The sequence below is a fragment of the Carcharodon carcharias genome, chromosome 6 (genome assembly GCF_017639515.1).
Source record: "Carcharodon carcharias isolate sCarCar2 chromosome 6, sCarCar2.pri, whole genome shotgun sequence".
NCBI classification, from domain to species: Eukaryota; Metazoa; Chordata; class Chondrichthyes; order Lamniformes; family Lamnidae; genus Carcharodon; species Carcharodon carcharias.
Window position 1 is genome coordinate 37,526,412 of NC_054472.1, and position 27,626 is coordinate 37,554,037.

Here is a 27,626-nt window from a genome sequence, read left to right on the forward strand (position 1 = left end):
TCAACTGGAGGTTATGACATGGTAGTCATTACTGCGACATGGCTGCTAATCCATCGATTATGATTATAATTCCAGGAATTAAATATATCAAGTTACGAAGTCTGCAGAAAAGATAGAAAAAATGGCAGAAGGAAAGTTATTAATGATGAAATCAATTCAATGTTACATGCAGATGTAACGGGCGTTAAGCAGGCAGTGGACACTTTCTGGGTAGAATTAAGGAACAAGAAAGATTGCTGAGTAGTACAGAACTTAAGTATTGCTGAAAGAAAGAGACATGCTGTCAGAACTTTTTCTCTTGCACTCATCAGGACAGACACAAGAATACCAAATTTCAAAGGGGAGAAACAATTCATACAACATAAGGATAAGTTGCTGATTGGTTGGCAAGCTGACTCTGCACAAGGCGTTGTCATGGAGAGTGCATCAGGGAACTATTGTCCCCCACACTTTTGTTTAATTCAAAAAAGGTAAAAGGCTTGGATGTTTTCCAATTGCCTGCGGAGGACAGGCCCCTGCCTCTGAATATATATAGTTTCTATTTTTTCTATTTTTTTATTATTATTACTTTTATTTTTATTCATTTATTCATTGTTTTCCCCCTTTTATCCCCTTTTATCCCTTTTTACATCCCTTTTCCCCAACCACCGCTCCCCCCCCACAAAAAGGGCCATCTGTCACTTGATCTGTGTTGTTCTTTCACAGAGTGCTGACCCTTGTTCTGCTATTAACACATTCTGCTTTCTTAACTTTATGCCACTATCAGTACCTCATTTAGCCCTTACCGTTACCATTAACACTCACTTTGTCTTTTTGTCCATGATATTTTTGTCAATCTCTCTTTTGTCCCCACCTATCGCTGGCCTTCTAACCAGCTTCACCTGCTCCACGTCCCCCCCACCCCCCCTCCCCCTTAAACAGTATAAATTTCATCACATTTCTGCTTCCCTTTAGCTTTGAAGAAGGGTCATATGGGCTCAACATATTAACTCTGTTTCTTTCTCCACAGATGCTGTCAGACCTGCTGGGTTTTCCAGCATTTTCTGTTTTTATTCCACCTAATTGGGGCAGGGATCAATGTCTTGGTGAATCATATAACTCGGGCTGTTGATATGGCTTTAAACTAAAATGGTGGGGTATGGGTCAGGTAAAGGAAGGTTTACAGTTCTAAAGGGAAAAGGCCAAGGCAATAGGGCAGTGTAGCAATTTGGGTAAAGATAAGCAAAGTGGGAAGGTAGGGACAGAGAGTTTAACAGTAATGGTATATCAGCAAATAACATCCATGTGAACACTGGTAGTAAAAAAAATAAAATTAAAGGTTCTTCATCTGAATGCATAAAGTATTTCTAATAGGCAGATGAACTAGCGGCACAAATAGAGATAAATGATTTAGATCTAATCACCATAATAGAGACTTGGTTACAAGGTGACCAAAGTTGGGAAATAAATATCCAGAATATGCACATTTCAAAGACAGGCAGAATGGAAAAGGAGGAGTAGCCCAGATAGTAAATGATGACGAAAGGACATTAGTGAGAAAGGAATAGAATAAAAATAGAAAATCTGGAAATATTCAAGAGGTCAGGCACCATCTGTGGAGAGAGAAACAGAGCTAATATTTCAGGTCAAGGAGCTAAACTTTTGAAACAAAAACAGAAAATGCTGGAAAAACTCAGCCGGTCTAACAGCATCTGTGGAGAGAAAGACAGAGTTAACATGTCGAGTCCGAATAACTCTCCTTCAGAGCTGACTCAAACCCTTATGAGTCATACAGACTTGAACTGTTAACTCTGTCTTTCTCTCCACAGATGCTGTTAGACCTGCTGAGTTTTTCCAGCATTTTCTATTTTTGTTTCAGATTTCCAGCATCCACAGTATTCTGCTTTTACCTAAACTTTTGGTTTAGTCAGACCGGATCCCAGTTCAGAAGGTCAAGAAGCAGTCTGGGTGGAGGTTAGGAATAACAAATGTCAGAAGACTAGTAGGAGTTGTTTATAGGCCCCTAAGAGTAGTTATGCCATTGAACAGTGCATTAAGCAAGAAGTGATTGCAGTAACAAAGGCAGTGGAATAATTGTGGGGGATGTTAACTTTAGTATAGACTGGACAAGTCAAATTGGCAAAGGTAACCTGTAAGATGAGTTTCTGGAATGCTTTCATGTCAGTTTCCTGGGAAAATATGTGGTGGAACCAATTAGGGATAAATCTATCTTAGACCTAGCATTGTGCAATGAGGCAGGTTTAATTAGTAGTCTCATCATAAAAGGTACTCTTGGAAAATGTGATGATAATACATTTGAATTCCATATTAAGTTTGAAAGCGAAGTATTGCAGACCCAAACAAATACCTTGAACTTAAATAATGCCAATTACATAGATATCAGAGGCAAGCTAGCTAAGGTTGATTGGATAAATAGACTAAAAGGTATGGAAGTAAATAAACAGAGAAGAATAAATAAAGAAACATTAGAATAACTAATTCAAATTGTTCAACAAAATACATTCCATTGAACAATAAAAACTCAGCAAGAAAGATCCATCCATGACCTGTTAATGGTGTTAGACAATTAAACAACACACTGGAGGAGGATGCTCCACAAATATCCCCATCCTCAATGATGGAGGAGCCCAGCACATCAGTGCAAAAGACAAGGCTGAAGCATTTGCTACAATCTTCAGCCAGTAATGCTGAGTGGATGAACAATCTCGGCCGCCATTGGAGGTTCTCGGCATCACAGATGCCAGTTTTCAGCCAATTCGATTCACTTCACATGCTATCAAGAAACAGCTGTAGGCACTGGATACTGCAAAGGCTATGTATGGGCCCTGACAATATTCCAGCAATAGTACTGAAGACTTGTGCTCCAGAACTTGCTGTGCCACTAGCCAAGCTATTCCAGTACAGCTACAACACTGGCATCTATCCGACTATGTGGAAAATTGCCCAGGTATGTCCTGTACACAAAAAACAGGACAAATCCAATCCAGCCGATTACCGCCCCACCAGACTACTCTCGATCATCAGTAAGGTAACGGAAAAGGTCATCAACAGAGCTATCGAGCGGCACTTGCTTAGCAATAACCTGCTCACTGACAGTCAGTTTGGGTTCCGCCAGGGCCATTCAGCTCCTGACCTCACTACAGCCTTGGTTCAAACATGAACAAAAGAGCTGAACTCCTAAGCTGAGGTGAGAGTGACTGCCCTTGACATCAAGGCCGCATTTGACCGAATATGGCATCAAGGAGCCCTAGCAAAACTAGAGTCAATGGGAATCGGGGGGAAACTCGCTGCTGGTTGGAGTCATACCCAGCACAAAGGAAGATGGTTGTGGTTGTTGTAGGTCAGTCATCTGAGCTCCAGAACATCATCGCATGAGTTCCTCAGGGCAGTGTCCTTGGCCCAACCTTCTTCAGCTGCTTCATCAATGACCTTCTTTCCACCATAAGGCCAAAAGTGGGGATGTTCGCTGATGACTGCAGCATGTTCAGCACCATTCGCGACTCCTCAGATTCCATGTCCAAATGCAGCTAGACCTAGACAATATCCAGGTTGAGCTGACAAGTGGCAAGTAACATTCGCGCCACACAAGTGTCAGGCCATGATCATCTCCAACAAGAGAGAATCCAACCTTCGCCCCTTGATGTTCAATGGCATTACCATCACTGAACACCACCCCCCCCCAACTATTAGCATCCTGGGGGTTACCGTTAACCAGAAACTGAACTGGACTAGCCATATCAATACTGTGGCTACAAGAGCACGTCAGAGGCTAGGAATCATGCGATGAATAACCCACCTCCTGACTCCTCCAAGCCTGTCCACCATCTACAAAGCACAAGTCAGGAGTGTGATGGAATACTCCCCACTTGCCCAGATGAGTAGCTCCCACAACACTCAAGAAACTTACCAGGACAAAGCAGCCCACTTGATTGGCACCACATACACAAACATTCACTCCCTCCATCACCAACACACAGTAGCAATAGTGTGTACCATCTACAAGATGCACTGCAGGGATTCACCAAGGCTCCTGAGACAGCACCTTACAAACCCACGACCACTACTATCTCGAAGGACAAGGGCAGCAGATGGATGGGAACACCACCACCTGGAAGTTCCCCTCCAAGTCAATCACCATCCTGACTTGGAAATATATCGCTGTTCCTTCACTGTTGCTGGGTCAAATCCTGGAAATCCCTTCCTAACAGCATCATGGGTGTTCCTATACCACATGTATTGCAATGGTTCCAGAAGGTAGCTCACCATCACCTTATCGAGGGCAACTAGGGATAGGCAATAAATGCTGGCCCAGTCAGGAGGTGAGTTACTTACCGCAGGATTCCTAGCCTCTGACCTGCCCTTATAGCCACAGTACTTATATGGCTAGTTCATTTCAGACCCTGAAGAATGTTTCATTTGTGCAGTTGTCTTAATGTGCACAGGTTGCTTTATAATTATCAGTTACAATTATTTTAGCTACTCCCCTTTTGATAAGCACCAACAATCTGTTTTTATATTCCTACTTGTTTACTCTCATATTTTCTTTTTTTTTCCTTGTTTATAAACATTTTGGTCACCCTTTGCTTTCCCCCTTCTGCCTTCCTCGTGCTTACGACTATTCTTTGCAACATTGTAAGCTTCTACTTTTAATCTAATGCTATCCTTAACTTCTCTGATAAGTTTATCCCATGAATGAATAAAAAAAATAAACTTATCAGAGAAGTTAAGGATAGCATTAGATTAAAAGTAGAAGCTTACAATGGACAGGCAAAATTATGATCCAGTGCTGGTTGTGGGACTTTATATTATTTCCTGATAATTATTTTGCTTAAACTCTTACCTGACAATTAAGTATTAGCCAAACTCACAATTTTAACAGTTAAGATTACTGCTGGTAATAGCTTGTGATAGTACAGTAAGTTGTGTTGTTCTAAGGTGGCGGATGTATCATAGTATAATTAACTTTTACATTTAATTTACGACTTCAGTACTGTAAAGCTGTGAGAGATGAAGACATAATCGGAAACAAAAACAACTTGCATTTATATAGCACCTTTAATCTAATTAAATGTCCCAAAGTGCTTCACTGGAGCATTATCAAATCAAATTTGACACCAAGTCACTTAAAGGGATATTGAGAAGGTGACCAAAAAGTTGGTCAAGGAGGGAGTCTTCAATTGTGAGTTAAAGGGGAAAGATAGGTAGAGATTTGGAATAAGGGGGAAATTCAAGAGCTGTGAGCCTAGGCTACTGCAGATCGGTCTGACAAGGTGGGGTGACGAAAATCAGGAATGTAGAAGAGGCCAGAATTGGAGGAATGCAGAGATCTCAAAGGGTTGTGGTGTTGGAAAAGATTGTAGAGCTAAGGAGGAGAGAGACCAAATAGGGATTTGAAACAAGCATGATGATTTTAAACCAATGCATTACCAACCCGGGGGGGGGCGGGGGGTGGGGGGGGGGGGGGGTGTGGGGGCAGTGCAGATCAGTGAGCACAGGGGTGATGAATGAACAGGTCTTGGTGCACGTTAGGATGCAAACTGCAGACTGCAGAGTTTTAGATGAGCTCAGGTTTATGGAGGATTCAATGTGAGAACCTGTCCAGAAGAGCATTGGAATAATTGAGTCCAGAGATAATGAAGGCATGGATGAGAATTTCAGCAGTAGAGAAGCTGAGGCAGGAGAGGAACCAATTGATGTTATGAAGGTGGAAATAGTCTGGTTGATGGAGAGGATGGTTTCAGATGCTTAGCTCAGGCTCAATTAGGATAAGGTTGTGAATAGCCTAGTTCAGCCACAGATTACATCAGCATTTAAAAATAGACTCAGGAGGTGTTTGAAGGAAAAATAGGCTGAATAACCTGTTTCTTTGTTGTAATTTCTATTTAATTCTACATAGATCAGGAAACATTTTGATTCACTCATTAACCAACATTGTGGTGGACATTATCTTAATTAACCACAAACCAGTCTTTGTAGTTCAGCAATCAATTTTTAAATTCAGACTTAAGGATTGCCTGTCATACTTCCTATGAAATGCAGGTAAGTTCGATGAAGTCACTGTTGTGCTGTACTAGGCACAGGTTTCTGGTTACTTCACTGACATCAAAGTGAATGAAGATGAAACAACATTAGTGAAACTATTTATATTCTGTGCATTGAAAACTCTTCTTTAGAATTCAATTATACACCAGAATTGACTTTAAGAGAAATTATTCAGTGAATTCAGAATTCTGTACATATTAACTGAAGATGATCCAGCCCTTTGCAAGCATGTGCACACATGCACTGTTAAGTACAAGCCTTACTTTATCCATTATGATGAGACATACAATGATGCAGGCAGTGTTTCAGTTTGATATTTTTCATTAGTACCATCAAAAAACATCAGGCATGTTCAGTTACTAATTGTTAATAGCAAAATTATAAATGTTTGTGATCTTATTCCAACTATACCTGCAGCTTTTTTAATGTCTTGATAATTAATTTTGAGCAAAATGGTTTCACATTTACCCATACATTTATTTATATTTTTCTCACCAATCCTTTCATCTCTTTTTCTGAAGATTTTGACGCATCACTGGGATACTGTTCACAGTTACTGGTTTTCCTTAATGACAATGTCATTATCCATTTTTTGGCCTTGATAGTGAGTTTTTCATACTTGGGAGCCCCATGACCAAACAGAATCCACCCTCACCCATCATTCTTTAGCAAGTTCCTCCAACAGGGGCAAAAGTGATGAAGAGCAGGAACACCAGCTATTTATTTTTTCTTTCCATAGCAAAAGGCAAAGGGGCCAAATATAACAACTGTGATGTTACCTTATTTGCAATCAAGTAATCCAGGTGATATTGGTTACAGGATCTGAAACTTCTCTGGTCTACATGGCACTGCTGCTTGGCCTAAATAGCCAAGTGGTTATGGTACTGGGTTTGTAACCCCAAGATCAAGAGTTCAAATCTCACAATGGCAAACTATGAAACAATGTAACTTCATCTGAAACAGATGGAAACGGGTTTGTACTCGAAAGAGTTACGTGGCACTGCTACTCAGTGGAAAAACTCATTGAGGCATCAGGAGAGCTAAAGGTCTAAACAAATGATTAACACTGCTAAAGTGGAACTTTATGTTTTGTTGGTAATCATGCCCTGTAAACAATGATGAGCATGTTTTTACAGTAAGTTGTGTTCTCCAAAAAAGAACTGTAGATTCAAATCAAAGTAGAAAATAAATTAAAGTAAATTTCACTTAGTGTCAGGCCTTTTGCAGTCCCAACAAACTTCAGCATAGGATCTGGGCCCAGATATTTTAGGGATACAAAGAATAGCAAACCATAATAGTTAAACATTTCTAATTCAGTTATCTGTCTCTTCCATTTCAGGATTGATTTAGGCACAACCAAAATGACTGCCTTTGTGATTATTTTCTGTATCTTCTTAATTATGATAAAACTTGAAAAACTTCATATTAAATCAACTGCTGCATGTGTCTGCAAAGTTGCAATTGAGTTTACTAGTCACTTCAATTAAGGCTAGAATTTCTGACGATCAGAATAGTCTATACAGAGGTGCAGAAGGATGCTGTATCCTCGCTCTGCAGTGCCTTGTAGCTGAGTTTCTTTGGCCTTGTATTTCCCAGACCCTCTAGCTGAAACCTGTCCTTTTGTATCTTCCTCTTCCTTTTCCCTTGTCTTTCTGTGGATGTTATTTATCTGTACCAACGGCTCACAGTGTATTTACATCCAAACTGCAAAGCAAACAGATGGGAACCTCAGGAAAAAATATGACGAAAAGCACCAGTGTGATCGGGGATATGTACAGCATGGAGAAAAACGATGGCAGCCAATCTGACACTGCTGTGGGCACTGTTGTCACCGGTAGCAAGAAGCGACGATCCAGTATTGGCGCCAAAATGGTGGCTATCGTAGGTCTCTCAAGACGTAGCCGCAGCACTTCACAGCTAAGCCAAACGGGTAAGTGCCACTCTTTTTAAAGACTTATGTTGCCATTGGACATGTATTTTATAAGTTGCACAGCTGTAATTCCAAATACCAATGACTAAATTCTAGATCAGCTGAAAGCTGGTTAGGGTAATGATTTGATTATGTTTATACTGTCTATACTACCTTAAAAGTTTTGTAAGTAACATGCATTTTAATTCATGGTATACAAGGAAAAGTGAAAGGAACATTGTATTGCTTCAAAGTGCCTTGAAAACCAAGACTTTGAATATGTGCTGAACCATACCTGACAATGAATGACTTTTCAAAGGCAAAGATAACCTTCGGAAGAGTGAGGATACATTTTATCCTCTGCTCAACCTACATAAACACCCAAACACTACCACATTACTAATTACATATTATTAGTTCTGAAAGAGTTCAAAAATTATGTCCACAAACCAAACACATATCTCTATCAATAAAGTTTTTACATGATATTTGGAGGTGGCGCGAGCTATAAAATGTGCTGCATTTTAGTTTGGTGAAAATGAAATTAAGAGTGCAGATTATTTATTGAATTGCACATCATTTCCTGCAAAATTGAAAGTAAACATGGTTGAAGTAAAGAAACTCTTCAGTTTAGAAGCCTGTGACATGTCACCCAGATTTTATGATGTCCTTATGTGACAAAGAAATCCCACATATTAAAGACAAATCAAAATGTAATTACAGGTGTGTTATATTGAACATTGTTACTGTTAGTGAACTGTAGGATGAAAATGAAGAACAACTGTGATTCATTTCTTGTTAACACTGTAATCATTAATATTTTCGCAAACATTTATAGAATTCGACTATTAACTACAAACTCACCACTCTTCAACGTAGTCATACCTCTGCCCCTACTTTTGAAGCAGGAATTTTGCTGTCTGCAATGAGTGTTTTTTTTTTTCCTTTGAAATACATCTGTATATCTATTACAAACTAAATTCAGCATAGAGCATGCTTTTCATAGAAAATTCCTTATAAGTTCCTGCAGTACACATTATTCCCATCACCCATGCAGTGTTAGGTATTTTGAAAGATTTTGGTGTCACGCTCTCCAACACAATAGCATTTTATGATTAATGTAGACCCAGAGAATACATCAAGTTCCCAAAAATCGCTTAGATTCTTTTTGAATTTTTCCTTTATTGACACAAAATTACATAGAAAACAGGACATTCAGCTTCAACTAGTGCATGTTGGTGTTTGTGTTCCACAGAAACAGTCGTTTTAATTCCAAGTGCATGTGCTTCTCTTTTCTCCAACCACCTATTCCTAGGGAAAAATCCCCCCCCCCACCAACCCGGTGTGGGAGCGGGTGCAGGCAGCATGACTTTGATCGGCGTCCCCAATCGGGGGCGCGCTGCCAATTTACATGGGTGGGCCAAATAAGCGTGATGTTCGCTCGGAAGCGCTGAGCACTCCCTGTGCAGGTGGGGGGGATTCCCTCAGCCAGGACTGCACTTTTTCGCGCATGCACACGAAAGAGCGCACAGATCTCCCTGAGGCTAAGTGCTGCCTCATGGAGATCGTCTCCAATCTAAATCTTTAAATAAAGAGGTTTAAAAGTTTCCCTGCCATGTCCCCCCGCCGACCTGAAAATGGAAATGACACAGGGTGACGTCAGGAGGTCCACCCAACGTCATCCCGCATCATTTTACCGGGAGATCCTGCCCCTAAATCTTGACAGTTTCTACTTTACTCACAACTCTGGTAGTGAATTTCAAATTCTCACAACTCCCTATGTAAAAAAAAAGGTCCCTTGCTCTCTGTACTAAGCCTGTTATATTGTCTTTCACACCTAGAACCCTCAATTATTGGAAACAGTCTCTTTCTATATATATTCTGCCCCATCACTTCATTATTTTAAAAACTTATATCAAATCACTACTCAATCTCCCCTTTTCTAACAAAAAAACCCTTTCTCTGACGTTCTTTTTCATAGCTGAAATTTCTAATGTCCAAGATAAGGGTTTAAAGAAAATTTAAAATGGGTAAAATTGCATATTTCATAATAGCATGATTAGACGTATCCATTGAATTATCTTTTATCTTTTATGCATTTATTAGTGTTTTTGCATGTTAGGTCTAAGCCTCTCCCAAAGTCCCAGGTTTAGGCTTGATATATTTGCACAGAGCTGAGAAGAACTTAGATTGTGTCACCTGAATTTCTAAATGGCCACAGAGGCGGCACTGCCGGCAGACAGTCCCACAATTTCCTGCCACCAGCCAGTGACCTGGTTTTCCAACATGGTTCCACCTCTGGCCTATTTTTGAAGAGCCTGTTTGGCTGGGGGTTGGGGGTTTAATTGGCCTATTGAGGTCATTTTGCTGGCACCGAGTAGAATTGTCCAGTCGGCATTCAGAACACCACCCCCTAACCCCCCATCACCCCCAAAGGCTGAATCCTGGATGAATGGAGGTGGCCTCCTGAGGGCCAATACACCATCTACCATTTCTCGACCATGTAAGCACAGCTGCCACCACAGGCCACCCCCACCACATTGATAGCCTAGCAGCTGTGGCTTTTTTATTTTTAATGTTTTTAAAAAGTCTTCAAAAGAAGGTTCCATCTTGAGGCACCCTCTCTTTCACCTTCCTATATTGGCAGCTCCCACATTTGACAGTGAGGCTGCCAATGTGTCAGTGTTGAGGGCCATCAATTGGCCCTCCAGCCTCAGGAGCCCTTCTCTTTCTTTAGTTGGGATGGGCTGCCAGAGCTGATCATTTAATTGGCAACCTCCTCAAAAATCGTCCTCTGGGTCCTGGCGGATCATGTGTGTGTTCCCCATCCACATTTCCTCCAGAGGCCGGATCAGGTCACACAAACGGAAATTCACACAGTACTATGTAATCTCTCAGGATGTATCAAAACTTTTACCTCAGTTGTGTTGCTGGGATAGGTTTTTTACAAGAGGAACATTTTGTGTTTGTGTGTGTATGTGAGAGGGAGGGAGAAATTCTAGTGGTTCTGATTACACACCTGCTGTAACTTTTGATTTGTGTTCAATAAACTTCAGAAATCAAGAGAGGCTGAGTCAGAGAATGGGTGGATGAGTGAGAGGAGTGAGGAGAAGAAAGAATGCAAAATTATTTCAGTTTCAAAGAAACTTACCTTGCCTGTTTACATTTAGAAAATGTCAATGATAATCAAATACAGATGTAAAACAGGTGTTCCAATTTCAAAGAACTTTAGAGAGATATAGAAAGACAGGATAGAGAGAAGACAATGTACGCTTTCTTTCCTCATTCTAATTTGAATACTTTCTCAACAAAGGTGTTGAATTTAAAATTTGGAGGAAACAGAAACAGAGAATGGGGGGAGGGAGACAAGAAGCAAAACTCGATGAGAGCGAGGAGATTCTCCAGCTTCTTGCTAGTTCCTCTTGGGTGAAGCATGCAGGGGTGAGGAGAGTGGATGGATAGTTGAGCTTGAGGTGATAACAAGAACAATAGGAGCTGAAAGTTAAAGGGTTTGATTAGTTGAAAGGGGAAAAGGTAAGGCTAATGATGGAAATGAAGAGCTGAGGGATAGTAAGGGAGTAGATGAGGGTGCAGTTTTCCCTACAACCCCTACCATAATTTTAGCATGCAGCCGTTGGTATATTCTTTCCCTGTCACACCACATACTTGAAAGAAGAGACCAAGAGAAGCAGAAGATGGCAGAGAGAGAGAGAGATGCAAAAAAAAAGGTAAGGGAGAGAAACAGAAGAGAAGACATAGACAGAAGTAGAAGAGGAGAGACAGAGAGATAAAGCAGCTAATACGAAAACTGCAGAGAAAGGTAAGAAATATTTTGGAGTTACCACGTGGAGTTTCACAGAAAATCAACCAGTAATTTAAAAGATCACTGTGTTCCCATCAGCATTGAGTGAGTGTATTTTTGTTGCTTTCGGTGAGAATTTGTGATGTTGCTAAGTTGAACAGCATGTTGAACATCTGACTTCTACTGACCATAACTAAAAAATAAAAATTGAAGCGTTGAAAATTCCCACTGCTCGAGTGGTATGAGACTACATCTAATGCGTCAATTGAGTCCATTTGTGTTTTGTTTTAAATGAAGAAGTAAAGTCAAGCATGTTGATCAGGATGGTGCATCAAAAGAGGATGTGTTATGACAGCCAAAAATGAACCAGGCAGAGTAACTTGAATTGAGAGTTGGCTCTTTTACAAATTTATATGCAAACTGACAGATGATGAGTGCAGCATGATACATTTAGACATAGCTAGAAGAAAGATTTGAATTTATAGAATGTCTTCTCATGTTTCTTAGAAACATTCAAAAGAGATTATAGTCATGTAGACAAAGCTGGCAATCCTTTTCAACACAGCAAGGTCTCACAAATATAAATGAGATAAAAGAGCAGTTCATCGGCTTTTCGTGGTATTAGTTAAAACGCAAATTTTAGTCCATACCAGGGAACAATTAATTCACTGTTGTTTTTCAGATAGTGACATGGAATCATTAATATAAACAAATTGGACCTTGTTTCAGTGTCCTGTCTGAATCCTAAAGGCTCCCACAATGTATTACTGCCCCATGCTTCACCAGAGTGAGAGTCTAAATAATGGCCTGGATCTTCACCAGAGTGAGACTAGATAATGGCCTGGATCTTCACCAGAGTGAGAGTCTAAATAATGACCTGGATCTTCACCAGAGTGAGAGTCTAAATAATGGCCTGGATCTTCACCAGAGTGAGAGTCTAGACAATGGCCTGGATCTTCACCAGAGTGAGAGTCTAAATAATGGCCTGGATCTTCACTAAAGTGAGAGTCTAGATAATGGTCTGGATCTTCACCAGAGTAAGAGTCTAGACAATGGCCTGGATCTTCTGATAGCAACAGGTCAAATATTGGGACTGGCCTTAGTGTCAGATACTTGGGTTTGATGCCCTTTACTTATGTAGTTGGTCACAGGTATAGAACCTGCGTTGGCAGTGATTAACAGCAGTAGCTGTATCAGTAAGGTTTAGTTTAAAAAAAACAACTTAAACCTGAAAAACTAATAGACCGCACCCACCCACAACACCACCCCCAAACATCTCCGCTCCTGACACTGCTCAGCACCCCACACCCTCAACAATGCCCACGCTCCCCACACCCACGACAATGCTCATCACCCATCCTGACAAGGCTCAAAACCACCACCCCCCCCACATGCTCAACAATGTGACCCCCCCACCCCATTTGCATCCTGACAATGCAAGACCCCTTTCACCCACTGCCCGACAATGCTCACACCCCACAGCCGCAACAGCACTCACTGCCCCCCCCCCATACCAACAATGCTCACCTCCCCTTAGCACCCTCCTGACAATGCTCATCCTGCTCTCAACAATGCTCACCCCCTCCCCGACAATGCTCACCACTTCCAGTACCCATGATAATGCTCACCCCTGACCCGCTCCCAAAAATGCTAACCCCCACCTGCATCCCTAACCAAGTTCACCCCCCAGTAATAATGCTCACCACCTTCGCTCCCCCATGCACCCTAAATAATGCTCATCCTACCTCAACGCTCTCAAGAATGCTCCCCCCCAACACACCTCTGACAATATTCACTCTCTCCTATCTCCACCATCTACAAGGCACAAGACAGGATTGTGATGGAATATTCTCCACTTGCCTGGATGAGTGAAGCTCCAACAAGACAGTCAAAGCTGCCCAATTGATTGACACTGCATCCATCACCATAAACGTTCACTCCCTCCGCCATCAGCACACAATAGCAGCAGTGTGTACCATCTGCAAGATATATTGCAGCATTTAATCAATACTCCTTAGATACCACATTGTAAACCTGTGGCCTATACCACCTAGAAGAACAAGGGTGGCAGTGGCATGGTAACATCATCATGTGCAAGTTCCCCCCCCCCTCCCCAAGTCTTGCACCAATCCTGACTTGGAACTACATTATGATTCCTTCATTGTCATTGGGCCAAAATCTAGAACACCCTTCCCAACAGCAGTGTGTGCCTAGCTATACCACATGGTCTGCCGCAGTTAAAGAAGGTGATTCACCACCACCTCCTCTAGTGCAATTATAGAGGGGTAATAAATGCCAGCTTTGCCAGTGATGCTTACAGTCCATCAATGAATTAAAAACATAGGGTAGAATCTTACCTCTGGCGAGTGGGCTGGGCGGGAGTGGGCAGGGGTGAGCGCGAAGCCAATCGCCACCCACGATCAGCTGCGTGCCGCCATTTTACATGGGCGGGCCAATTAAGGCCCGCCTAGTGTAATGCATGGCCAGTAGCGCTCAGCACTACCAGTGCAGGCGGGGGGAGGAGGGCGAGTCAGGGCCTGTGCTCTTTCACACACACGTGCGTAAGAGCGCAGCAATCTCTCTGAGGCAGCTAGTGGATAATAAAAGCTTTTTTAAAAATAAAGTGAAAACTTATTTAAATAGGTCTCCTCATATGACAGTGTCACGTGAGCTGGGACACATTTGTGAAGTTGACAAAATTTATTTATTAATTTTATAAAACCTTCAGGAAATCTCTTCCCGCCCATGGATGAGGTTTCCTGGAATACGCGAAGGCCACTTGGGCTCTTTGCCTGCCTGCCAACCTTAAGGGTGGACGGGCAGCGTTGTTAATAAAGTAAATTGCTTTCTTGATGGCCTTAATAGATTGTTGACAATTCGGCAGGTGTGCAGCCGCCTCCGGTGCATGCCCGCCGAACGCAATATTGAAATGACACGAGATGACGTCAGGACACACTCCCGACGTCATTTCCGTGCCGGCATGTCGGGCCCGCCCCCACATGCCGATGGCAAAATTCTGCCAATAAAAAACAACACTTAATAGTCACTGACAAATCCATATCAGAAAATGGATAGAAGAGAATCATATTCAGCACATCTAGCATCATCCTTGTTTAGGTTCTTGGTCACATCCACACAGGCCACTTTTATCTCTTTCCTGCTTTGTCATCAAATTCTCTCCAGCCTTCCATTGATTACGAAATCTGAGTGTTTTTGAATATTAAAGCAAAGTTCACGTTAAATGGGATAATTTTCCCTGGCGCAGAATACACCTGCTGGCTACGCAGTGGTTGTGGCTTGAGGAATCATTATTTTGAGGGCCTTCAGGGCACTGGTGGAAAATGAATACTTTGGAACAGATACTAGCTCAAGGTCACCGTGATTTCAGGTGGCCTGGTGAGCTGATGGGCCCAAAGAAGGCAGATTCAAATAAGGGTCTCATCTCAGGGCCATCCAGCTGTTCTTGACACCACAAAATACTGTCAAACTTAGCTTGGAGCTTTTCTTCACCCGAATCACCAGATGTTACTGGGTGGAGTGTGCATGGTGCAGAATTTACATAAAATGGCAAACAGTGCCCTACGTGGGTCACAGGATGCCTATTTGCATATTGGACCTACCACCTGACGCAAGTGAGTGGCCCAGCCGCACACATTTAAGCCGCTCAGAGATTGCTGCACCGCAATGATAGTGGGAGCGTAACGATAAGTCTTTTCACAGCCTTTCACCCAGCCATCCAGATACTTAACATTATGCCAAGTTTCCAACTCCTATCTTGTGAACAGACTGGTAATTTTCCTCAATAATGTAAGCCATCTTTTACAAGCAACAACATGCTACTGTGTTGAAACCATCATAATTTTGCCTTTGGCAAAGTACTGAATTCCGGTCTGCAAATAACTATGCTTGTAGCTAACTAAGTGGCAGTCTTCTGTCTCATAAGGTGATGGTTTGTACCCTGAGAATCACCTGTCATAATTTACTCTGGCATGGCAGCCTCTGTCACATTTACTCCAGAGGAAGACAGCGGACCGAGAAGGTGCACAATTCGCTGGCATCTCTGGGCCCTCTTCTCGGCCAGCTGAGCTTTTCATTTCTGCTTACTTCTTCCAATGACCTTCCAAATAGCCAGCCTCCAGAGCTCATGGCCGTCAGCAACCCTCTCCCGGTTGTTAGTACAAATGTCTGCCATCTTCATATCCCACCAGCAGGTGTCCTTATGGTGGAGGTATGGATGCCTCCAAGGTGATAACCCAGTGGCCAATCCACCGTACAAAAAATCTTTGGGTGTACGGCCACCATTCGTTCGTTGAACATAGCCAAGCCAGTGCAGATGTCGTTGGCTTAGCAATGAGTGTATGCTGATGGAATTAGCATGCTCCAGGACCTCTGAGTTGATGACCTTTTCCTGCCAAGAGATGCCTCTGGATATGTCTGAGACAGCGAAGGTGGAAATTGTTTGAGTTCTTTACAGTGAGGCCTACAGCTAGATTACGTGTTTTCTCTGAACTCCACTCCTGCCAGATGAACGTGTAATGATTTTCTTTCAGCGATCTGCTCTCAATAAGCCTGGTCTCTTGTAGGAAAGCTATGTGAATATTCAGCCTATCTAGTTCCATGCTGATCATGGCTGTTTTGTGCACGTTATCAACCAGCTGCAAGTCGTCTGTCAGTCTCATGCACATAGACACGAGGTTCCAGCTTGCCAATCGAAGAGTTGGCATCTTCTCACTCTTATTTGTTCTGTTTGTTTGCCTGGTATGATGGATTCTGCTCACTTGTTGAGTAGAGGCACTAGGCTCCAGGTATCCATTGAAGCAAATAGACTGTGGCAGGTCTGCACCTTACTAGTTAGGGGCTGCCTGACTTGAGTTTGGCAGAAGTTGACCATTGGGATACAATGTTCCCTCCTGCCATTGGAGTCAGCCCGTAGCACTTGTTCTGTATGCCAATCGAGTTGGGCTTATCACTTATGCTGTCTCCTGTGTTCTATTAACTGTAGCAAAAGTGGAGTGTCCTCTCCAGGGTGCAAGCCTGAGCAACATTTATGGAGACCCTGCGCTACCCAAATATCAGATTCTCTAATCTCAACCTTCCTAATTGAGTTCAAAGATTGTGTAAAACACTGTGTTTGGCACCGGCTTGGTAGCAGAAGTTGCCAGAAAGATGTCACTTAGATGATATTTAGACATCAGCCCACCTTTGGGCTCCACTTCACATTTTTTGTCAGGGTTTACTTCCTTAGCCTTCAACTCTTCCAAAGTAGCCTTACAGCAGTGGAGGTATTCGTCCTTCTCTGGGGGTTTCATTCCTGAGTACTTGGCTGTGTCCACATGCAGTGAGCCTGCACACTGCATGTCATGTGGTCAAACCTCCTCCGTGTTCCTCTGAAGCTTTAGCCTGGGGCCATGAAGTATCCCATTTCCATGTGTCTGCCACAAGGAGGCACAACTGAAGATTTGCCGATGGGGCATCTGTGTACTGATAGGGGAAGATTGACACATTTGACTCTCTTTTCCACGTTGTTGCTAGCCAGTGGTGCAGGTTGAAAATGGGAAGCAAACTAGCATGCAAAAGCTGGAAATCATGCTAACTCTCTTCACCCATACTTGAGATGTACCACATTAACTTGTTGGACACACTAAACTTAACTAAATAATACTAATTTCATCAAACAGTTTTCTGTTGTATTATTTCATTCCAGTGCTAATGCATTGCAATTTAAGGAAAACTTAAAAATACCTGAAAAATATCTCAACATATGGCGTATACACACGTGGCTGAATTTAATAGTTGCAGTGGTGGCCCAATTCACTGGCTGGAAAGCAGGGGCAAGCTTGCTGCAGCAATTCTGGGAAGCCCTGATAGAAGTCATGGCAATCTGACACTTAACTGCCTGCCATCAGGGTTTCTACTACCATAAGGGCAGAGCTGTCTCTAAGAGCTGCCAGCCAATCAGAGGTGACCACTGCTGGGACAACAGCAGGCCGGATCAGCGAAGATGGAGGAGGCCTTGGAATTAAGGTAAGTTAGTGGGGCTCACCAGGGCCAATTAGACAAGCACTGGCAAGGGGGCAGTGTTGTTGTGGAGGGCAGAGGGGTCTTTCTGGAACAGCCCTTGCCACTGAGGGGACCCACCATATGCTACAGGTTGCCAGTTCAAGAGGACTCCCCAAGCCCGCAGGAGACCGCCAGCTTATGTTGGGCAGCCTCCCCATGTGGTGGAGGGCTCTCATGTCACAGAATGAGGCCCCTTAAGTGGCCCTTAATTGGCCAGTGAAAGGCTTCAATTGGCCTCGAGCAGTAAGGCCGTCTTCAACCTGCTCTGCCCATGACTAAATCACAGGGAGTCAAGAAGGCAACCAGCTCTTCCCTGTCCCCCCGCCCCGATTTCCCTCCTGATTCTACAGTTCCCCCCTCCTCCTAGCCCCCATGAGGCTGGCATTACATTCTACACTGCCAGTCCTATATAATTGTTATTAGAATAAAACAAGAATCCATATGTTTAGCTGCAAAAAATATGAAATGTCCCCTTTAAATATCCATGAAATCAGAAAATAAAAATACTTCATATTGAGAAGCTCAAGGAGTCTCTAAAATCTAAAGTGAGTTCCCAGCAAAAATCGGGGTCATTAGCAGAAATTGGAAAGAACTTGTGCTTACCACATCCTCAGGGTGTTGCAAAGTATTTTTATAACTAATTATTTGTAGAGCAGTCACTTGTTTCTTTTGGCACAATGTTAGCCAATTTAAGCACAGCAAGCCCACACAAATAGCAAGTAAAGAAAGGCTGGTTAATCTTTTTTTAGGTTGAGGAAGCAGGACTGGGGAGGAAATGTTGACAAAAGGCCCAAGAAATTAGATCATGCCTAAATAAGGATGCAGTGCTTTCCTCACTAGTATTATATCGGAAAGCCATAGACAACAGTTGGGGCCGCAGAGGCAGCTTACCAGTTATCAAAGGGTGGTATGGTTGTCTAGCTGGGCCACCAACCTAGAACCTAAGGTGAGTCTGGGGGTGGAGGGTGAGGTAATCGGAGCTGGGGGAGTGAGAGTTGGCCACTTGCACTTTACATCTCTTGGCTCAGCTAAAAAAATGACTATCTTTAAAACATACTTTTCTGGTGACAGCCTCCATTTGAGGACACCTGTTTTAAGCTATCAGACCTGACACCTGCTGCATTCAGGCATAACGATTTCTGGTTTGGGTTCTAAACCATGTGTGAACTCCTTATTCATATACTCAAGAGAATTATAGAATAGTTACAGCATAGGAGTGGGCCATTCAGCCCTTCAAGCCGGTGCCAACTCTGCAAGAGCAATTTTGCTGGTCCAACTCCCCAGCCTTTTCCCAGTAGCCCTGCTAATGAGTTTCCCTTCAGGTGCATATCCAATTCCCTTTTTAAATGTATGATTCAATCTGTCTCCAGCAGCCTTTCAACCAGTGCATTCCAGATCCTAACTACTCCCTACATAGAAAAAGCTTTTCCTCATATCACCCTTGATTCTTTTGCCAATTACTTTAAATCAGTGTCCTCTGGTTCTCCACCCTTCAGCCAAAGGGAACAATTTCTCTCTCTCTACTCTGTATGGATCCTTGATAATTTTGAACATCTCTATTAAATACCCTCTCAACCTTTTCTACTGTAAGGGGACAACTACAGCTTCTCCAGTCTATCCATGTTACTGAAGCTCATCATCGCTGGAACGATTCTCATAAATCTTTGCTGCACTCTTTCTTGATTTGTGCACTTACACTCCAAGGTGTCTCTGTTCCGGAACCCCTTTAGAACTGTATTTTACTTTCTTTATTTTATATTGCCTGCCCTCATTCTTATCACTTCACACTTTTGTTACAAACAGGAGGAAGCTTAATTTAAACAGCTCTGATTTGCTCTTCTCACCACCCACCTGTAAACTGAAAGGTGTTTGGAATTTGATTTCCCCCCTTTAGGTGGCAATGTATTTCCCAACCTCTCAGTTTCGGTGTGCAAATGCAAGATAGGGTAAACTCAGAGAGTTAGTTTATTCACAGACACTCAATACACAGGAGGGGGTGTCGCTAAATAGCCCCCTGTGCATTCATACAATAAAAGAGGGATAGAGAAAGAAAGATTTACAGGGCAAAGACTACAGAACAAAGAGTTATTGTTTCTTGTGAGTCCAGAGTCTAGAATCAAAGCCCAATAGTGTATGCCTTCTCAGAGATTGACAGGCTGAAAACTGGCACTGGGTAATTCACTTTTCCAGTAGAGATGATTTCCCAATGAAATAGGCATGCAGAAATAAATTAACCCTCTGAGTGTTACCCTATTTTGCATTTGCACACCAAAACTGAGAGGTTGAGAAATACATTGCCACCTTTAAAGGTGGTGGGGGAGGGGGGGGTGCGGATAAAGATCCAAACACCTTTGGTTTATAGGTGGGTAGTGAGAAGAGAAATCAGGGCTGTTTAATCTTGTAGTTGAGGGTGTAGAAGTTCAGAAATTCCAGCAGAAACAGTGTAGATGGGACCAGGCATTCAAACCTGGATAGAGCCCTTTTTCTGTGCTGCTGCTTGGTAGATGGAAGATGGCAGACTGAGCTTTGCAGTACAGCAAGACAGTATAACTGGTTCTCCCAACAATGGGGGTCATGTCACATGAGTCCCACCACTCCACTTTGGCTTTGACAAAGGGTATATATCACTTTGCCTGGGTTCCTGAGACTGTTAATGTTACAGCCATTAAGAGTTTGAAAGGAAGATTGTAGGGCTTTTTGTCCTAGCAGACTAGTAGACTCTGGTTGGCCAGCCTGGATTTTGAAATGCAGATGGCCTTTGTATATGGCCTTTGTATACTTCCCTTTGAATTTGGTCTCTGCAGCCCACAGGGGTTATTAGTGTTTCTTCAGAGATAACGAGGTGCAAGTGTCTATGATGCTGCCAAATTGCTCCTATTGTTTGAGAGTCACAGCCGGACATGGTATCATCCATTTTAGAAGGTCATAGTCCAGTTTTAAAATTTTAGAAATTAGTCATGGCATATATATGTATATATTAAGTATGTGAGGTCTTAGTCCCGTTACACTTTTTTGCAATAAACTCAATTTGTCATATGGCTAACCTTTCCTTGAGCCTGCCTATGTCTTCTTGAAGGCTGTCATTATCCTCCTTACAGTTCACAATACTTCCAACTTTTATGTCACGTGCAAATTTTGAAATTCAGTTCTGTATACCTAAGGCTCAGGCAATGTATATTAAAAGCAGTGGTCCGAGTACAGACCCCTGTTTACCTCCCTCCAACCTGAAAAAATGGTCATTCACCACAACTTTCTGTCTCTTGTCACTCAACCAACTTTGTGTCATGCTGCTTTGTCCCTTTTATTCCATGGCCTCAACTTTTCTGGCAAGCATATTATATAACACCTTGTCATACTGTTTTTGGAACTCTATATACACTACATCAATCACATTATGCTAGGAGCAGTGGCCACTGCTGGTGCTGCAAGTAGGCCAAGGGGGAGGCATTCAGCGATGGACCCAGACATTCAGGTAAGTCCGAGACCTCGCTGGGGTCAGGCTGAGAGGCCCCAGCAAGGAGCATGGTGGGCATGGTGGGGTAGTGGGGAAGGCGAATGTGGTGAGGCAAAACTGTGGGAGGGGAGCTTCCGATTGGTACAGGGCCCTTGGAAGGAGTCACCCCATCTTTCACTCACCAGTGGACCACAGGGCTAAACCTTCTGGGCTACATGTTGGGAGCTGGCCTCTTCCGCCAGCCCTTATATCGGAGGGGCAGTGGGATAAGTCTATTAATTGGGCATTAGACTTAAGAGCCTCAATTGGGCCGTGGGCAGGTTACCCACCCGACTTCTCCCTGCCACAAGTAAAATCTTGGCGGGGCAGGGTGAGTGGATTGGTGATGGGTACATTGCCTATGCCACAGCAATTTGCAGGTCCGCCCACAGCTGGCCCATAAAATTCAGCCTTTAGGATATAAACCCAATTCCCCTTTTCACTTTGACTTCCTCCCAGGAAATTTTTGGTTACTCATCAGGTTCTTGAAGGTTATTCACTTTCTTGGGACCAACTCTAAACTTTTCCACAGCTGCCTTGTAAGGTCTTGGACACTTCAGCTCAAGCCTGAGTTTCATTCACACTCCCTGCACAGTCACTTAAATAGAAAATTAGAAGCACCCCTGGTTTCTAAGAGCTCTTTTCTCCTTATTCTGGCTTTGAACCAATACAGCCTGCTTTCTCCCAGTCTGCTCCCAGGCTAACTGCCTTTCACTGCAAGGGTTGCTCTGTAGATCTCTTCTCCCAGTGCTAAGCTTGGTAAATCTTCCAGCCTCTGTTCCCCTCACAAACTCTATCTCCAAACTGAACTTCAACTACCACCTGCACTATGTGCGGTGAATGATAACGTTAGTGTTTTCTCTGCTTAAGGTAGAGACCTGGCTAACATTTATCTCTTTCGCTCCCTCAAATCTCAGACTGCTCCTAAGCTGAACTGCTTATTTCTCTGAGATAAACCCAAGCACAAAAAGTACCTTTCTGTACAGCCTATCTCCATAGCAATGTGGCATACCAACCTGGGATGTTCCAAACAGAAATTTAAACTAATTATCTTATACCTTCAAAACAACCTTTTGATTCCATGATCCACATGACTAATTTATATCTCTGCTTGAGTTACTGTCCCTTTTTCCAGGCTTTCTGTTTCCACCAAGAAACCCTCTTGTTTACAAAGGTGCCTTTAGCTTCTTTGATCTGGGAACTACATGAATAATTTAATTCCCCTATTGAAATAACTGTAGACCTCCTGTCCCTACCAAAAGCTCAGAGATGGGTCATCCATTGTTTAAGTTTTCTCACTTCTGACCCTGATCTAACTAATTAAACACATGTTACCCTTTGAACTGTAATTAACCAAGGTCTGTTTACCAGTTTCTCAACCATGTTTCTATTTGTCTACATTTAAAATTCAATTTCTAAACTAAAAGTAGTTTTCTAAATATGAATTATGAAATTAGATATTCACAACAGTGCTTACAATTTGCTGATTACTCTGCTCTTTCAGAAATTAATTAAAAGATCCTTTTATTGAAGGATAAATAACTAATATGTTAGAATGATTTTAACTTATAGTTTAGTGCGCTAGGGATGTTGGTTTGAAATGAGTGCTCGATAACAAACAGATAACAGATCCTAAAAAATTTCCTTTTTTTACAAAAAAACAAGGATGTCTATTTCCATAAATAACAACACATTAACAAGCTGATAGAGATGTGTGCCTTTGAGACGTACAATTTCTGAGAATGCATTTTTGTAAACAGGTAAGAGGACACTGACCCATTTATATTCAAAGAACATTTTACTTGGTAAAAATGTGAAGCTGAATCTCATTATACCTTACATATCATTTGTAAAGACACATTTTCACTGGTGACTAATTTGTATGCTGTTTTTGTTTGTTGGCTAATGGTAGCACCAAAAATTTAATTTAAAGTATTCTGATATTATCAATATATTCCCTAGAATTTAGTCTCTGCAGTTTGCTTGTTGATAAGATTTTGGTTAGACATTTGAGAGGTTATTGCTTTAGATCACCACCAAGGTAATATGAATGCTTATTTTAGACTTGCCTCTCAGCCAAAGTAGGTCAGCATCTTTGAGGATAAAATGTAAAATGGTACCTGAGCTGCTGATTAAAGTGGTTTTGATTTAACAATTGTGCAGTGAATTTTTAACCTTTAACTACCTATTCTTCACTATGGTGTGCACTGTCTTACATTAGCTTTTCTATATTAAATTTCACTTGGCACTGTCTACTTATTCATTTTAAATAACTGCTTTCTTAGGTCCTGATTTTACTATCTTCCTCCTCCATCTGCAAACTTAATTAATATTTGGTAAATGTTCATCCATACCACTCGTGTTAATCTGGCAAAGTTGATCACCTGACTGATTAATCCTAATTTTGAATTTTTGGTAATACTTTAGTTTGTTGTCAATCCTGTAGGAGCTCTCCAGTATTCAGTGACTCTCTCATGCTGATTCTCCGTATATCGCAAATCTTTTCCCTAGTCCCTCTTAGTATCCTTGGATAAATACCATCTGTTCATGGGGATTTGCTTGTTTTGTACCTGAAAGGATTGTCCAGTACCTTGTTGGTGTTAAAATCCATACATTTACCTGGTTTATCTCTATTAATTGAGCTACTTTATTAATGTATACTAGTAAATACTTTAAAAGAAAATCAAAAAGTACTTAACATTATCTACAAGAGAAAAGACGTTCCAAAAAATGTTATGAAGTTTCTCTATAGTACATCAATACGTGATTCAGAATATCTGGTAACAAGGTTCTGTTTGAAAGTAAATAATTTAATTTTGACAATTTAAAATAATAAGATGTTGTTCCCTTTTCAGATTCAAAGGTCAGTTTCAAATTAAGGGCATAGGCCCACCTGAAATAAGCATTCAAGCCTGAACTTGAACTGGCAGTTAATGGATTCATCCTTGTGCTTTTTAAGTTATCTTGGTGCCCGACACAGGGGGGAGCATTTACACTGTGTTTAAATATCTCAGCACGAAGCTAGTGAGAAATCCACGCAGATGGAGTTTCTATTTTCTGAATATAGATTACATAATGTTGCTCCATAAATCCAGACAGTTCAGATAAAGATTGACACCAGCAAAGGCTTAGAGACTCCTGAGTATGTGTAGGGCTACAGATGGAATGCAACCAAGATCGCACAGATTACTGATAAGTTTTCCACTGCATGTCCTGCTGCCAACCACGGGTTAGCTTGCATGGTTGTCTAGAGCACAATGGGTTTACTGCTCCAAGCCTCATTAATGAGCTAGGATGAACATCTGCAGGGCCATGTGGGTCTGCACATCTACCAGGCTCAGTTTTTAGATTAATGATCTACCATGGAGAATGGATCGGTTCCAATCAGCCACCCCCTGACAATGATTAAGTGTTCATTTGAATCAACCTCAGCCAGTCTTCCCATACCAACATCTGTAACTCTGACTCAAGAGTCAAGAGGATAGAGTCTCAAAAGCATTATACCTGCTCTTGCCATGAGATGTCCAAAAATTGCTGAAGTTTAGAAGCTATTACAAATACTTTCCTTAACTCATCATTGGAGACATCCTTTAATAAGAAGGTTAATTTGGTTGATTTGTCTAGTGATTAGATAATATCACCAAAACAGCGTTATGGCAACATCAGTGTTGAGGTGGTCTAATCCTTGCTGTCATGTGACTGTATTTTTTCAGTGAAATATTGAGCTGAATTTTACCAGCCCCCTGGAGACGGGCTGGTAAGATAACAGCGGAAGGCATTAGTAGGGAAACCGATGTCTCTCTTGCCACCATGGGATATTATCAGCAATGGGAACTTCAGCCACTAATTGGATAGCCAATTATGCCAATGTAGTGCCCAATTAATGGCCATTTTCCACCCTCTCCACCATTTTTCCGGAGTCAGGAGGTGCCCATGCCCCATGTGAGAACGCGAGGTGAACCCTGACAGCCTCCCAGCGGGTTCCCAGGAAGACCCTCCTTCATGGCCCACAGAGGGCCCCCCACAGCTACAGTGTCACCACTGCAAGCTGGATCCCCCTAATTTCCAGGGTCTGTCTGCTTGTCCCTGGCACAGCAAGAAAGAAACTTACCTTATCTTCAAGAGCGCCTTGGATGGAGGTACACCCTCCTTCTTGCTACAGCCTCAGCAGTGGCCCCCTCTAACAGTGGTGCTGCTGAGGCTGCAGTGCTGTCAGCCCTCTGATTGGTCCTGATGTCAGCCTCTAAATTGGCTGCCACCAGTAAAATGCCACCCAGGGTCCCGCCGTCTTCCCGCCTGCACGGGATCAGGTCCCAACTGGTCCCATTAGTCAGACTTCTTACCTGGTGAGAAAATCAGCCTATTGTTGCTGATGGTTGATAGGTAACAAATCATTTAACTTCACTGTCTCTACTTTCTCAGCAGTGGCATAACACTAAACGCCATTGTTAGCACAATGGAATGATAAGACCCACTATGCACTTTATTTCATGCCACTGTTCTGTGTCATGAAGTGCAAGTCAGGGTTATTTTTAGCTACCTTTGTTTTATCAGAAAAAAGTAAATTCCGTCATTTTCTGACTCTCATAAAATTTTTGACTAAGTCCTGCTTTATGTGATTCACTTTCTGTAATTGGATGAAATGTTCAAATGATGGCTAATAGCTATTTTAGAAATTGTGCAGATCGTAATTCTGGGATTTATTTATTAATTATAGCTATTTTTAGTTTCACCAGATGGCAGATTTAATATCAAATCGGTGCATTTACAACAGAACTAAAAGTGTAAAATGGGTCTCTCTTTCTCTCAGTCCATCATTAACTAATTCACTGCAACAATCACCAATGGCCAGATTTGCACTGATGCAGAGCCTGGGATCTCTGGTGAGCAAAGGATGCAGATATTTTTCATTAAAAAAACAGATCTGATACTCTCCATGCCGCTTATCACCACTTGCCTTAGTCATGGGCTTCTTGTTCCTTCTCGATCTCCAATACAGTTCTTGTGTTAGCCAGCACAGAGAACAAAAAAATACTTCTAAGGGTGGAATTTTCTGGTCCCGCTGGCAAAGGGCATGTTTGGCAGCATGAACTGACAATATGGCGACAAGGCCAAAAATGGCTTTTACGCCGTCATGAAACCAGTTTGTGATCGTCTGCTCTACCTGCCAATGGCGGGCTACGTTTCCTGCTGCCGTGTATCAAGAACTTAATTTCAATACTTAAGCATAATGTTAGAAGCCCTGCTCACCAGATTCATTCCCCCACGCTGGATCATCCAGGCACACCAATGTACATAAAAGGTGTGCACCTAGTGAGCTGCACTTCGCTTAGGACTTTGAGGTTTGTTTGCCCACCTTGCTTTGGGCAGCACTCGCAGTCATCAGTGACAGGCTTCAGAGGCAGCCCCACAGCACTTTTAGTGGGGCTCACAGGCAGGTCTCTACTTACCAGACGGTAAGGTGGGGGTGGCTTTTCAATGGCTGCAGGCCTAGGTCTTGTTTGGGGAAGTGGGAGAAGTAGCTTCAGGCAAGGGTAGAGGCTGCAGGGCAAGGGCTGTATTGGGGAAGGAGGGTATCCCAGGGTGTGTTTTTGGGGCACATATTGGTCTGTGCAGATGGCCTCAAAAAGTTCTGGGCTGAGGAGGCAGTCTCCAGAGGAGATAAGGCCAGATACGGATGTGAGGATGTGTGTGAGAGTGAGTGGTGATGCCCCTTGAGCTGGCAGTGAGTGAGATGCTAGGGAATGTGCGATGGCCTTGTGAGTGTGTGAGTTTAGATTGTTGAGATGGTTGCCTTACCCTGGCGGCATGAATGAGGTCACTTATCCTCTTTCTGCACTGGATGGCCAACCTCTTCTGTGCAGTGTTGGCACTGATCACCACTGCCACCACCTCTCAAGCTGGAGTGGTGAGATGGACATCAGAGCAGGCATCCAAAAGGCATTCCAGTGGTGGGCCACTGAATTCTCCTTGGCTTTCAGAGCCATGTCTTCACTGGAGCAGACCTAGGCTGCAAGCATTGAGAATTGTGTGCGCGCATGCAGTTTAGATATAGCACCCGGAGTGAGGAAACGGTGAGGTAACAGTGCGGTATGTGATTCAGAGGCTGCCCACCAGCAGCACAGCATGTTTCCTGTGGCTGCACAATTAATGAGGTGGGAAGAGGACAATATGGTGCGAAAGCCCACCATTGCAGCCGGCAGGTAAAACATCATTTTTCATGCCTGCTACCGCACTTAGTGCAATTCTGGGATGAATCTGCCCTAACACTGAGCTGCAAAGTGTCTTTTGTGAATAACCAGTCACGGCTATTAATTGCC

The 27,626-nt window shown here is 42.6% G+C and overlaps 1 protein-coding gene across 1 annotated transcript in view; it reads left to right on the plus strand.

Moving 5' to 3' along the window:
* rims2a (regulating synaptic membrane exocytosis 2a) overlaps window positions 1–27,626 on the plus strand; it is a 1,407,304-nt gene that overhangs the window by 1,203,643 nt on the left and 176,035 nt on the right. Inside the window, 1 exon segment of the mRNA XM_041189340.1 lies at window positions 7,755–7,972. Within this exon segment, the coding sequence (XP_041045274.1) occupies window positions 7,755–7,972 (218 nt within the window).